General features: G+C 44.2%; 1 protein-coding gene across 1 annotated transcript; it reads left to right on the top strand.

Moving 5' to 3' along the window:
- Nucleotides 1-150: 150 nt before the first annotated feature.
- LOC142656995 (uncharacterized) lies at nt 151-10,031 on the top strand. The gene is made up of 7 exons (XM_075832046.1): nt 151-212; nt 895-1,049; nt 1,780-4,401; nt 6,325-6,435; nt 8,124-8,242; nt 9,138-9,257; nt 9,619-10,031. The coding sequence occupies exons 1-7, from the start codon at nt 151-153 to the stop codon at nt 9,736-9,738; spliced, it is 3,309 nt and encodes a 1,102-aa protein (XP_075688161.1). The 3' UTR covers nt 9,739-10,031.
- The last annotated feature ends 5,914 nt before the right edge of the window (nt 10,032-15,945 follow it).

Genomic DNA, 15,945 nt, shown 5'->3' with positions numbered 1-15,945 from the left:
GGCACTATCTATATGGAGCATGGGGATGCCGTTTCACTGTTTGCCTCGGGCAGCAGAAAGGTGCACCCCTGTGTAAACCAATGCAGGACCATCTGATAACAAACTCTGCTGTACAGTATTTAGGGGCTCTGCGCTCTATATATTGATGCTATGGATGGAGAGTGGACTGATTTTATGATGGATGTGCAGGAGCTGGAATCAAGTGCTTACTGGTCTCAGGATGGCGCTATACCATACAAATAATATATTTTATATAAGTCTGAAGAGCAGCCCTTTGGTGGACTGTTGTGTATGACGTATTCGGCACACAAGGTGATGATTTTAGCAAATCTTTCGTTTTTATTTTATCAAAAATTGATGCCAGAGGTTTAGTGCGACGTTTCGGTCGTATATTAGACCTTCATCAGGCACTTGTACCTCCTGGTGTCTGGTTCATCCAGTTGTTGGCGCTGCCTGTATTAGTAGCAGTTTACTGCTTTCTTATGGCGCCATAAGAAAGCAGTAAACTGCTACTAATACAGGCAGCGCCAACGACTGGATGAACCAGACACCAGGAGGTACAAGTGCCTGATGAAGGTCTAATATACGACCGAAACGTCGCACTAAACCTCTGGCATCAATTTTTGATAAAATAAAACTGAAAGATTTGCTAAAATCATCACCTTGTGTGCCGAATATTTCTTTACTACGTAATTGGGTTGGGACCCTATTCGTGCACCTACCGGATCTTGTGCGTTCTGAACCACTACATGTTGTCTATGACGGCTCGCGGCCCATCATCCTGTAGAAGTCTTGATTCCACCACCCAGTTTCTAATTAGGCTGTTGAATTATGTAGGTGACTCCATGTGTCGCTGCCTCTTTTTACGTATATAATAATTCATTGTTCCTACAGCCTGGGGTCAGTGTTTGTTTCCTTACTAATCATCTTGCCGGATAACACCACTCTCCCTGTGAATATTGATGAAATTCGACAATTGTTTGAGGGTGTGAGACAATCAGCCACTCTCGGAGATCTTGTAGTGGAGGTCCTTAGTATCACATTTAATGGTAAGTAGGGGTAGTATCCCACAGATTAAAAATATACACAGTGGTATCGCTATAGGGGTTGCAGAGGTGGCATCTTCAACCAAATCTCCACTACTTTGAAGATTCCTTAGTCAACCCAGCCACATAAGAAAACAGGATTAGAGGAAGGTAATAAAAGATGTCAATGTTGCTGGGTGGTGCTATCATACTATATAAAGTCATATATTATATACTGTATAAAGTTCCATATAGCTTATCATCATTAGATCCATGGGAAGTCATTGGCGTTGGGTAGATGGCCAGGTATAGCTTCTACATCCGGGACCTGGGAATCCATATACATTTGATTTCGCTTATTGAGATGAACAAAAGGGATGATCTTGGGCACATTCTCCTCTGATCGCTTCATTCTGTCCTGGTTTTTTCTGTAGAGATATTGGTTGGCACTGCCCAAAACACGAGAACAAACCAGCCAGAGTTTCACATTCGCTGTAGGCTTCTGCTAGTATTTTGCATACAGGTGGTGCTTAGTGTCAAACAGAAAACGCAGTATAGATCGTATCCATTGCCATCTTCATGCAGGTGTACACGGGCATACACACACAACAGCTGGCCAGTTATGTGCCTATGTCCCATGTATAGCTGCATGAAGATGTTAACTGCTTTTAATGGGGTGAGCGCTGTGGATCCTTTCTTCCTATCTGGAGAGCACGTTTTTACACTATAAATAATATATATTTTTTCGTTATAGGTACAGTGTTATTTGTACAATCGACTACGCCAACAATTACTGTGATCACCACCACACCAAGTGTCACCACAATACCTGAGGTCACCAGCACGCCCAGTGCCACCACAAGTCCGGATGTCACCACAAAACCAAGTGCCACCACACCTGAGGTTACAACTATTTCACGTGCCACCACAACTCCTGAAGTCACCACTACACGAGGCACCACCACAATGCCTGAACTCACCACCATGCCAGTTGCCACCCCAACACCTGTAGTAACCACCACACAAAGTCCCACCACAACACTTGTAATCACCACCACTCCAAGTGTCACCACAACTCCAGATGCCACCACTACGCCAAGTGCCACCACACCTGAGGTTACAACTGCGGCAAGTGTCACCACAACTCCTGAAGTCACCACTACACCAGTCACCATCACAACTACTGAAGTCAAGACTACACCAAGTGCGACCACAACACCTGAAGTCACCACCTCATCAAGTCCCACCAAAACTACTGAAGTCACTACTACAACACCTGAAGCCACTACACTAAGTGCCACACCAACACCTATAGTCACCACTAGGCCAAGTTCTACCACAACTCCTGAAGTCACTATTACTACACTTCAAGTCACCACTTCACCAAGTGCAACCAAGACACCTCAAGTCACTACTACATCTCAAGTCACCATCACAACTCCTGAAGTCACCACTACACCAGGCACCACCACAACTCCTGAAGTCAACACCACCACAAAACCTGTAGTAACCACCACACGAAGTCCCACCACAACAATTGAAATCACCACCACTCCAAGTGTCACCACAACACCCGAGGTCACCACCACAACTCCAGCTGTCACCACCACACCAAGTGCCACCACACCTGAAGTCCCCACCACGCCAAGTTCCACCACAACTCCTGAAGTCACTATTACTACACCTGAAGTCACCACTACACCAAGTGCGACCACAACACCTGAAGTCGCTACTATAACACCTCCAGTCACCATCACAACTCCTGAAGTCAAGACTACACCAAGTGCGAGCACAACACCTAAAGTCACCACCTCTCCAAGTCCCACCACAACTCCTGAAGTCACTACTACACCTCAAGTCACCATCACACCAAGTGCAACCACAACATCTCAAGTCACTACTACATCTCAAGTCACCATCACAACTCCTGAAGTCACCACTACACCAGGCACCACCACAACTCCTGACGTCAACACCACCACAAAACCTGTAGTAACCACCACACGAAGTCCCACCACAACAATTGAAATCACCACCACTCCAAGTGTCACCACAACACCTGAGGTCACCACCACAACTCCAGCTGTCACCACAACACCAAGTGCCACCACACCTGAGGTTACAACTATGCCAAGTGTCACCACAATTCCTGAAGTCACCACTACACCAGGCACGATCACAACTCCTGAAGTCACCACCACGCCAATTGCCACTAAAATAACTGAAGTCACCACCTCGCCAATTGCCACCACAACACCTGAAGTCACAACTGCACAAAGTGCGAGCACAACACCTGAAGTCACCACCACGCCAAGTTCCACCACAACTCCTGAAGTCACTATTACTACACCTGAAGTCACCACTACACCAAGTGCGACCACAACACCTGAAGTCGCTACTATAACACCTCCAGTCACCATCACAACTCCTGAAGTCAAGACTACACCAAGTGCGAGCACAACACCTCAAGTCACCACCTCACCAAGTCCCACCACAACTCCTGAAGTCACTACTACACCTCAAGTCACCACCACACCAAGTGCAACCACAACACCTCAAGTCACTACTACATCTCAAGTCACCATCACAACTCCTGAAGTGACCACTACACTAGGCACCACCACAACTCCTGACGTCAACACCACCACAAAACCTGTAGTAACCACCACACGAACTCCCACCACAACAATTGAAATCACCACCACTCCAAGTGTCACCACAACACCTGAGGTCACCACCACAACTCCAGCTGTCACCACCACACCAAGTGCCACCACACCTGAGGTTACAACTACGCCAAGTGTCACCACAATTCCTGAAGTCACCACTACACCAGGCACGATCACAACTCCTGAAGTCACCACCACGCCAATTGCCACTAAAATAACTGAAGTCACCACCTCACCAATTGCCACCACAAAACCTGAAGTCACAACTGCACAAAGTGCGAGCACAACACCTGAAGTCACCACCACGCCAAGTGCCACCACAACTCCTGAAGTCACTATTACTACACCTGAAGTCACCACTACACTAAGTTCGACCACAACACCTGAAGTCGTTACTATAACACCTCAAGTCACCATCACAACTCCTGAAGTCAAGACTACACCAAGTGTGAGCACAACACCTCAAGTCACCACCTCGCCAAGTCTCACCACAACTCCTGAAGTCACTACAACACCTCAAGTCACCACCACACCACCTCAAGTCACTTCAATACTAAGTGCGACCACAACACCTGAAGTAACTACTACAACACCCAAAGTCACCACTACACCAAGTGCTACAACATCTGAGGTCATGACCACACCAAGTGCCACCACAACACAGCCGTTAAGAAGCACTGAGCCGGGAATTAGCACCGTTTCTACAAGTAAGTAGGAATAGTGTCGCACAGAATTTATACACAGTGATATCACTATAGGGATGGCAGAGGTAGCAACTTCAAACAGATCTCTAACCCAGCCACATAAGAAAACAGGATTAGAGGAAGGTGGTGCAATGGCTTATCCTAGTTGCTCAATAATAAAAAATGTCAATGTTGCTGGACGGCGCTATCATACTATATAAAGTCATGTATTATATACTGTATAAAGTTCCATATAGCTTGTCATCATTAGATCCATGTCATTGGCGTTGGGTAGATGGCCAGTTATAGCTTCTACATCTAGGACCTGGGAATCCATATACATTTGATTTCGCTTATTGAGATGAACAAAAGGGATGATCTTGGGCACATTCTCCTCTGATGGCTTCAATCTGTCCTGGCTTTTCTGCCTGGAAACAAAATTCCCGTGGTATACTAGACCAGACTCGCAGGAGTTTCAAGTTGGATATAGGCTCCTGCTAGTATTTTGCATAAGGGTGGTGCTCAGCGTCAGAAAGAGAAAGCAGCATAGATAATATAAAAACAGGATAAAGGGATCAACCGTTCTCACCTTCTTAAAAGTAGTAATTTTCCGTTATTTCGCCATGTTCATGCAGCTATACACGGGACATAGGCGACTGTCTGCACGTGGGTAGGCTCGGGGTCGGTCACAGCTTTATTAATAATTTAGTTTAACAATTAGTTTAACTTGTATTGACATAAAACGCCAATATAAACCAAGTAACAATAGGTCAAATGAACCCGAATGCCGACCTATCAACTGAATGGGCATGTAGGTAAGACTGGAAATTCCTTACCACCCGCCACAAGGAGGACGTGTATTCCTACTTACACGATTCCCTGAGCCCCAGCCAACAAAAACAAGGCCTGCTCTATGCCATGGCCATATTGAATACCAGACAAGAAAGTATCGATGTGGAAGTGGAAGCCTCAACAAGCCGATACCCTCCGGGATCTCCGAGAAGACTTGATGTGACACCGCCGCTAGCCGTGACCGCGCTGAGAACTGCTGGAGGAGCCGGTGAAGGAACTCCACATAGCCGACCCAGAAGAAACAGAGGAAGAGGATGGACCTCGTGTATGACAAAAATGGCATGGTCCAGTGCGACGCGACAGCCGTCTGTGATGAGACCGAGAACTCGCAAAAGTGGTGGCAGCGAGTACAGAGGCCGCAGAGGAAGCCTGAGCTCCTGGGCTTCCATGCGGACTACAGAGGGAGCACTTAAACCGTGGTATGGAGGGATAAATTGAGAGGATGCGGCCTCCGGCGCCGCATCAGCAGAGAACGTGGGAGCCTGCAAAGCATAGAAGGTCGGGGGAGGGAGGGACATATCCGACGCAACCTTAAGGCCGTGGATCGCTTACTCACAGCCGCAGAAGGAGAGAGGGAGGTGGGCGGCCGAGCAGAACGCCAGGCAAGTAAGCTGGTGGATGAGGAGGGACATGGCGCAGTAGTCTCCTGGAGCAGAGGCTTTAGCCAGACGGCACCCTGATACTGTAGACGCAGCCTACTTACCTGTTTGATCTCTTGCCAATACATTCTGATAGCGGGAACAAGTACCGCGGTCAAAGAAGGCCCAGGGAGCCCCTTCCCATATACCCCACCAAAATTAGGAAAGCCCTCTAGTTATTAAAAAGAACAGGCTTTTGCAATTGGACCAGGGACCAATTGGACCCTGAAACGTAACCCCTCCTGCTACAGTCTCAGGCCCAGCGGCTATACGCCATGCCTACAAACATACTAACTGGCCAGTTATTGTGTGCTTGTGTCCTGTGTGCAACTTCATGAAGATGTTAACATAAAGTGAAATTACTACTTTCGATAGGGTGTGTGCAGTGGACCTTTCTTCCTATTTGGAGAGAATGTTTTTGCACTACAACACTTAATAATTTTTTTTTCCGTTATAGGTACAGTGTTATTTGTACAATCGACTACAGATCCTATTACTCTGATCACCACCACACCAAGTGTCACCACAACACCTGAGGTCACCACCATGCCACTTACCAACATGCCAGGTACCGTATAGATTTATATGTTCATATGTTATATTATGTGTTTTATGTAGTGCATAAATGAACATACCATTGCCCAAGACTTGAGTATTTATAGGTCAGCGGATGTCCCTACACGCACCAGGAGTGTCAATCTAACCCTGTCCCTACCAATTCATTAATAATTTAAAGAGTTATATCATTTTTACCCATTACTTGTTAGGATAGAACTGTATGTGTTGCCATTTTGTAATTTTGTATCCGCTTCTCCTGAGTTCAGCTCCAGAAGGGGCCGATTCTACCTGTTATCATGTTCTCCCACACTCAGAAGCACTGCACCCTCAGCCCACAATTCTGTGCCTGCTTCTAGTGAACTAGCAGAGGATTTTGATCAGTCTCAGTATCTATGCCGGCAGTCCCTATTAGCTCTCACACAAAGCTCAGCAGCACTGCTCAGTGTAATATCATCCTCAGTTTATTTTCATGCCTTACAGTTGTCCTGGATTTCAGTGAGTGCAGAAACTCTAAGCAGTTACACACAGGGCAGTAGCAAGATATGGGGGTAAAGAGGCATCTGATAAGTGGAGAAAGAAGCATTTTTCTCTAACAAGATACAAAGTTATCTCCTCCTGTGGTCACTGTAACAATCAGTTTCACAATGAATCTCCTACTGTGGTCACTGTAACAGTTAATATCACAATGTATCACCTCATGTGGTGACTGTAACAATCAGTATCACAATGTATCTCCTCCTGTGGACACTATACTGTACAATCAGTATCACAATGTATCTCCCCTGTGGTCACTGTAACAATCAGTATCACAATGTGTCTCCCCTGTGGTCACTGTAACAATCAGTATCACAATGTATCTCCCCCTGTGGTCACTGTAACAATCAGTATCACAATGTATCTCCTCCTGTGGTCACTGTACAATCAGTATCACAATGTATCTCCCCTGTGGTCACTGTAACAATCAGTATCACAATGTATCTTCTCCTGTGGTCACTGTAACAATCAGTATCACAACATATCTCCTCCTGTGGTCACTGTAACAATCAGTATCACAATGTATCTCCCCCTGTGGTCACTGTAACAATCAGTATCACAATGTATCTCTTGTGGTGACTTTAACAATCAGAATCACAATGTATCCTCTCCTCTTCAGGTTCAGGTAATGCTAAGCTTCAATCAATGTAGACATGGTCAATGTTTGAAATTTTGGTAGAAAGGGGCAGACCAGGTGTAATATGGGAGAATTTTTGAGGCAATAGGCCAACAGGAAGAAATTATTCTTAGGACCCAACATCCATCTTCTCTCATCATTGCACACAGATCTTATTATCAGTAAAGGTAAATAGGTAATTCATGAAATATTCCAAAAATGTTAATCCCTATGAAGACAGTGGAGGGGGGGGATAGTATTTTTTGGCAGTAAAACTAATGATGGTGAATAATAATTACTAACATTCACAGAGCAGGTGTGAGGCAGCAGAATTTGGTTGAGCGGTGACAAGAGAAGCCCGGGTGGTGGTTCTGGGAAAGACGTTGCTCAGTAGCCTCTCGTTCCCAGATTTTAGGCATTCACTTTGTGCGTTCCAAGGTTATAGTTTGACTTATACCAAGTGAATCATCGGAGGATTGGGTTCATATCTTCATTCATTTGTCTGTATCAGTTATTATATCAAGCACAACTCTTTTCTCCACGTCTAGGGACAGCTGGTGGTCTTGCTGCGGTTGCTGGTGCTGTATCGAACTTCCCTGCCTTTGCCATTGCCTTGATTGTGATGATCAGCGTGGCAATTCTCTTGTTGCCGTTAATAATTTTCATGGTAAGTAAATGCTGATAGGAAAATATTTGCAAAGGTGAAATCATATACAGTATATAGTAGTATACAAAGGGGCTGTCTAAGTCTATGTTCACGCTAGTGTTGTGTCGTCCATTCATAATGGAAGACACAATGCTCTGCTGGATCCTTCGCACAACGAATACCAATGACACCCGATGGAACCAATTAAATTATAATCCAGCACAGATGTGAATGGAGCCTAAGTGTCAGCCAGAGTGAAGAGCTGCTCCTGCACTGGAGGGCCTTGTCTCCCCCATACATGACAGCGGATTACCAGATGTCCCAACAATTAACTCATTGCCTGCCATTAATGCTGCATCTGTCACCAGATAAATGAACAGGACAATTTAACTGTAACACAGATTTTTTTATATATTTCTGCAAAATGACCGGTTTAGGAAGTCTTTAATCCAACGTTACTGACATATAGTGAACACTTAGAATACCATAATATCAGTACCGTATTGTCCCCACATGATACTGCCATATATAGAGGTGGTTATAACACATAGTGCCATACAGTGCACAAATAACAGTACCTTACTCTCCCCATATAATACTGCCATGTAGTGAATATATAACAGTGCCATGCAGTGCAAAATAACATTACCATACACTCCCCACATAATACCGCCATGTAGTGAATATATCAGTGTCATACAATGTAAAAATAACATTACCATACACACCCCACGTAATACTGCCATGTAATAAATATACAACTTCTTGTGATTCCTGCGTTTTTTAACAAGTTGAAGGTCATTCTAACCTTGGATGACTTTATCTAGATGAAGCGTTTTGTTTGGGACGAGCAGCAGAAACGTCTCGCTGTTCCCCTTTTCCATGACTCCATTGCTTGATTTTTTTTTCCCCCCAGGCTGTCAGACTGGGGTTGTGCAGTCAAGTAGCTTATCCGGGTATTCAGGCTCCAGCATATGATGTACCAGAGTCCGGATTGCGGGTCCGAAATGTTGGGGTGCAAATGCCGACTGCCAAGGTAAGAGAGATTGTTTTCTAGAACATAAGCTAAATTCCTGCTTAAAGGGACAATAACACCAAATAAAGACACCTCAGTTTACTGCTTACTTTCTATGTATCTTGGCTTCTTTTTAGTTCTGCCCCATTATAAGTGCCGCTGTGATCAGTGGCTCCAGCTTAGCTATAACGTTTATTGGAGTCTATGGGAGTCAGAAATCCAATTTCTGTCTCATCATTGGCTCAGAATTCCCTGTCCCTCCTCCATACTTTACACTGCAGCTCTGCCTGTCAAGGAAAACCATTATTTCATAGGGCCCATTAAAGTACAGAGAGCGACATGATCATTTACCTTACTGACTTTGTTGTTATTAATCTTACAGAGAGGTTCTTATGATGTAAATCCTTCAGGTGGCCACAAGAAAAGAAGACGATTCAGACAAGAGAGAAAATTACTGAGTAATTTGACTGTTTACACTTCGCCCAAGAGACACGTGCAATGAAGACGTACTCCTAACGAAGCAAACAATATGGACAGCCCCTATTGCCGAGAGTCTGACTTATCGGGTGTCTTTATATAAGAGACTTGCACTGAAAACCTTCCCTGATGTGAATGGGAACTGATGGGACTAATAGCGCCCCCATGTGTCACGAGAGGGTAACAGCCCATTGGACACATCAGTCATATACGCTGTTTACAGAGAGCAATACTGCCCAAATGTTGATAAGTATCACGCGCACGCCTTCTTACGCCCTAGCGGCCTGTTCATACGTAAATGTTCTAATTTATTTTTTATGAGATGATTTTATTTTTTATGATTCAGTTTATGCAAATGCATAAAAATGCAGAATGCTTTTTAGGTTTTGCGTATGAGATTTACGCTAAATGATCTTATTTATTGCGATATTAATAAAGAAATGATGAAGCAATCAAATTCTGCGACTCTTATTACGATAGAAAACGGACGAGGAACGCATAACTTTTACGCTGCTTCGTTACCACAGATTGTGCAGAGCAGGAACAACGCGGTCATTTACTCAAGTAATATCTGTTAACTGCACAATGACCATAGCAATTACATGTCCATCCTTTTGTTTTTTTTATATCTAAATTAGTGCAAAATTCTGTGATTTTTCATCTTAATTCTTAATATATCTTTATAGCACTCAGAGCTCCATTTTTCTGATATATTGCTCCAAATCCCCTGCATAGACATAGAGTTACCTGCAGCCACCACTAGGGGGAGCTTAGGAACATACAGTTATATTATTGAGATCAATGAATAACCAGTCTGAAATGAGCTCCTAAGCTCCCTCTAGTGGTGGCTGCAGGAAAACAGAATTTTACCATCTAACTCTGTCTATGCAGGGGATTTGGAGCTCTGTATCTGAAAAATAGACCATTGACTATAAAGCACAGAATGTTGGATCTAAAAACAACATGATATTTAAAAGTGAATATTCACAGTTTTATGTCTAAACCTGCTGATATTATTACCTGAAGCAGTCGTCAAATACTCACATAATGTATATGTTTCTTTTTTTGTATCTTTGCTTAAAAAACATTGCGGTATATAACTACGTCCCAGTGTTATGCTCTTTTGACTGTTGGCTTGGACATCATCGGTTCTCTGTGTTGTCAGGTCAGACACTGAAATGTAAATTTTTGGAGTCCCATTGAAGCCTATGGTCAGACCATCAATACTAGCTCGTGGTCCGCAGATCTCCAAACTAAAAACGAAGGGGAGCAATGATGGTGGTGGTAGTTCAGTCTTATAGACCACCGCCAATACAAACTTCTAACACTCCCTAAGTGGAAATTACTTTATCTTCTATGGAGTTTGCAACGTGTGAACTCAACCTCACCTTCATCGGTCCCAATCATATAGCGTTTTTTGAGAAAATTTCCAGATAATTGCGATATGACTGCAACGTGTGAACACCGCCTTAAGCGTTGGCTGCCAATTGTCCACAATTGTAAAGCTTTGACTCTAGAAGTTATAGCCTTGTGTTATTTCATTGTATTGATTCTCAGCGTTATGTCAGGCAGCAGTCCTTAGGGAAACATTGAGTTCTGCTATAGTTTTATGTGTCCCTGCCACTGCCATGGAACTTGTTTTCTAGTTGGGATTTGTGTACATAGCCACGTCCATGTATGCAGCTCTCATGGTAAATGATATACCTACAGATCAGAACACACAACTGAACCTGACCCACAGACAAGAAGCTCTGGGCGATCCTGCTTAGAAGCTACCTCAGATGCCCAGGTTATTAAGTATTAAAAGTGTACTTCCCCTTTAAATTCTACCATCAAAGATTTCGGCACACATGAAAACGATGAAACTCACATGTGACCTTAATGTTTCCCAATGGAAGAAAAAGTTGCACTGCCTGCATCTGTTACCCTTATAAAGGAGCATTGATGTTACAGATAAAGCGTGGTAATGCCGTCATTTTACCGAGACTCACGGATGACCAAATGTCCCCATTGAGCCCTAGGCTTTATTTTTTGCTGTGAAGCTAAACCCGACCTGCCATTCATTATCTTCAGTGTTGGTTTAGCTCTGTTCCATTAGGATGATCAGTGACTCCGGCTCAGCTGCACTGTCTATTGGAGTCCGTGGTAGTCTGAAAGCCACATCTGGACTACCAGTGAAAAAGAAGATTATCCGGTAACTGCTACACATGGACTGAGGGGAATGAGCCTCAACAAGGAGGGAACCTGGAGACCAAGTGTAATGTATAGTTCATATCCCAGGAGCCAGTCAATCACTCAGGAGTCAGGAGTCCTTATGTCTCATCGACTTCAAAAGAACTAAAACTTAGGTGCCAGGGATAATTGTAGAGGAACGTTCGCTACCAGGCACCTGGGATTTGGCGTCTACATACAATTAAAGGATCACGGCACTTTACTCAACTAAATGAATTATAATACGTAATATATTTCACTATGATTTTATCTCCTTATCGTCTCAAGCTTTTTTCTAGTATTAAATTGCAGCTTCTCAGTTTGCCTAATTAACGCAGGTCTTCGGTGACTACTCCGTCAGCCCATGTGGTGGTCACTGGAAGTTCTTAGGGAGGCAGAAGAGTCTCCTCCACAGAGTTCTTCCAAGAAGAGCACCCCCGATGGACATCAGTGAAAATACACACATTTATGAACTGTACAGATTAGGGGCCGGGGTTCATATATTATTGAGGTTCAGACAAGGCATTTTTGTTGAGCAGGTTCCCTGGTGCTCGCTAAATGCGGGGAGCTGCTGGGTCCCCCTGTAATCAGCAGGATCTTCGGGGGAGTGATCACTTTCTCAGCAGCATTACATGGCACCATATAAAATCAGCGGTGGTCCGTCTAATCCATATACAGCAAAAGCCTCTGTGTGCTGCGGCTCACCACTCAGGCTAATAAAGGAGGGGGGCCTGATTAACGGGACCCTCTCTATTAGCTCCATATAACCTAATAGGGCATGTAGAAAGAGAGGAAGAATGGGACCGTACATTAAAAGAATTCATGGCCAAGGGGAACAGAAAGGGTGATGAATTTCCCCATAGCATCAGTTTGACCTGCCAGGTTAAGACCAAATGCAATGTCTCAAATTTTACTAAATCACGTTATGGATTCATTTTCTTATTCCCTAAAATCCCGGTTGACAAATAAAATCAACATTTATAGGATATCAGGCCAAATTTGAAGAATGAAGACCACTGACCATTAGGGCAATTCCCAAAGGGCCCATGTAAAAAAAAAAAATACAAAAAGTATATTTTGACCTTGGGCCAAAAAATATTCTCGGTCCGTCCCAGACAACCTGGACATTCACGTCAACCACGGACCGGCCAAATGGTCCGGATCAGAACTATCTCCATGGATTTTATGTTGCTGTAGATTTTGTTCTGCATTCAGTATTCCTGTATGTATTACATGATATCAGGACATAAAATATAGAAATCCTTTCACCGGGCGATCTCCCTATGGGAATATTATAATCTACGTGTGATGATGTATCTGTTATTATGCTATTAAGAACCGGCTATTATCTGTGTTATTAAGTTCTATGGAGGAGTTTATTCCAGGACGGAGCAGAGAATTATACCTCACGGACTGTTCTGGCGACATTCCCATATGATCACCTTCTTCCCAATGACTCATGTATTATTCTTCCTGCTGCCAAGGTTTGTCAATGTGAACAATAAATTGATGCTACCGGCCGCTTTCATCTACACCTTCGTTCCCGCAGATGGTGCCATCGAGCTTAGGGTTATAAGATAACCGGGAATTGTTTCTTAGATATTTATAGGCTACTCCTCCTATTATATCTGAGTCCGAGAATTGCTCCACCCAGGAATGTCCACAAAGCATCCAAGAAATGCCCATCTTGCTCGTCATTTGCATGCGTCGTCTTCAGGTCAGCTTCACGGAAATATTCCCTAAAAAGGTGTATCAGTGTGATTGGTGCAACTTTATAATTAGTTTTCATTAAAAAAAAAAATACTTTTTGAGATACAGCTGCTTTGTATTCTGTATATAGAGCAGCTGTATCATTCGCTATGACCTGAATCCGTCAATCCCGCGGAACTGACATGATCAGTGTCAGCGGGTCGACACGCAGGATCCATCTGTTATCTATCACATCTGAGTTATGAATTGTCAGAGACTCTCAGGACCCGCTGACACTGAACCCGTCAGTCCCGCTGACCTGACGGATACAGGATTCAGCGCAAGATACAGCTGCTCTATATACAGGATACAAAGCAGCTGTATCTCAAAAAGTAAAAATAATTTTTAATAAAAACTATTTATAAAGTTACACCAAACACAATGATTGGCCTTTTTATTTAAAATAATAATAATAATAATAATAATAATAATAATCTTTTTCATAGGTTTACATGTCCTTTAAAGTCTAACTCCACTCAAAGTCTGAAACTCATAGTGTGGGTGCACTGAACTCCAAAATCTCCCCTTCCCTCCAAAAGAAAATCACGATGGCCCAGGAAGCTGAGATACAAGGAGCTGTTTTGCATAGTTGCCGACATTTCATTTTTTTTTCCAGGGACACATAGGGTGTGGCGTCTTTGGTGGGTGTGTCTTATGGGCGTGGTTCATCTGGTGGGTGTGGCTAGTGGGGCATGGCTTTCCAGAATTTCTGTATACAAGAAAACAAACAAAATGTCTGCAGTAGTTTGGCTGACAACTACTATGGTGGCCGGTATGTTTCTGGTTATCTGTTTTTTTACATGCAGGTGATGTCTCACTTTATCACTAGGACTAGGTGATATGTGCTGACTACTACTGGTAGCGTAAAAACCAGCGTAGATAGTGCCACACTCAGTGCCCCTTGTAGATGGTGCTCCACACTGCCGCATTAGATATTGCCACACACTTCTCCCTGTAGCTAGTGTCACACTGCCCTTTGTAGATTATACCACAATGCCCTATGTAGATAGTGCCATGCAGCCCCCCTGCAGATGTTACCAAGACCTCCTGTAGATGATGCCACACCGATCCCCTGTAGATGATGCCACACAGACCTCCTGTAGATGGTGCCACACAGACCTCTTGTAGATAGTGCCACACACTTCCCTGTAGCTAGTGCCACATACTCCCTCTGTAGATAGTGCCACATACTCCCCCTGCAGATACTCACCCTTCCCCATAGATAGAGCTATTGTGGCTCCCTGTATGAGCGAAATCCCAGGAGTCAGCAATGCTTTGGCCGGTGATTTTCCTGCAGGAGGTGCCCCTGACGTCACTGCCCTTATATGGACAGTCAAGTCATGGGCTCACTCTATGAGCGGAATCCCCGGCCAGGCATTGTCAACGCTTTGGCTGGGGATTACGGCGCTCCAGGCAGAGCCCCTGACTTAATTGTCCATATATGGACAGGTAAATCGTCAGTGGCTCTGGCCGGTGATTCCGCTGCAGGTGGTGTCCATGATGTCACTGCCCTTATAATGACAGTGAAGTCATGGGCTACTCCTGGAGCCCCGGAATCCCCGGCCAAAGCGTTGCTGATGCCCAAGCCGGGGATTTCACTCCAGGAGGAGTGAATGGCAGAGCAGGAAGCGGAAAGTTTCCAGCTCTGCCATAGTATTCAATTGTATCTGTGTCCTGAGGATGCAGATACAATTGAATGTAGCAGTTGCCAGGACAAGTCCCGGGACAGTAATTTGGCGGTACTGTCCCTGTAAATTCTGGACAGTCCCGGCAAATTCGGGACAGTTGGCAAGTATGGTTTTGCAGGGTCCTCACACTATAGAGATGCTTTAGTTGTCCCTGTGCTGCATGCGACATGGAAGGAACAAGGTGGTCATTAATGAATTTAATTTCCCAAGAAACAAGTTGCTGTATAGGGTAAAAAAAATAATTGTTTTATGGACCTTGCAAAGCCATTGTTTTCTAACGAAAGGATAAAAGTTCAGTGGTGGCCACATTGTTCCCCCCATGTCACAGGTAGGTACAGCAGCTCTATAGTGTGAGGACCCTACAAACAGCCCCCCATATCTCAGCTTCCAGGATACCTATGATAGGGGAAACTGGATAAACTGCTACTAAGTCCCTCTAGATAAAGAGAACATTAAGACCACGTTCACATGTGACGTATTTGTTGCAGATTTTCTGTGCAGAACCCACACTACTGTACAATACAAGACTTTCTACCGTGAGCCCTTAATCTAATGGATTAATATTCTAGAGCTCCGGCAAAGCT

Source organism: Rhinoderma darwinii, chromosome 7 (genome assembly GCF_050947455.1).
Source record: "Rhinoderma darwinii isolate aRhiDar2 chromosome 7, aRhiDar2.hap1, whole genome shotgun sequence".
Classification (NCBI taxonomy): Eukaryota; Metazoa; Chordata; class Amphibia; order Anura; family Rhinodermatidae; genus Rhinoderma; species Rhinoderma darwinii.
This window is presented reverse-complemented; position numbering and strand designations above follow the sequence as displayed.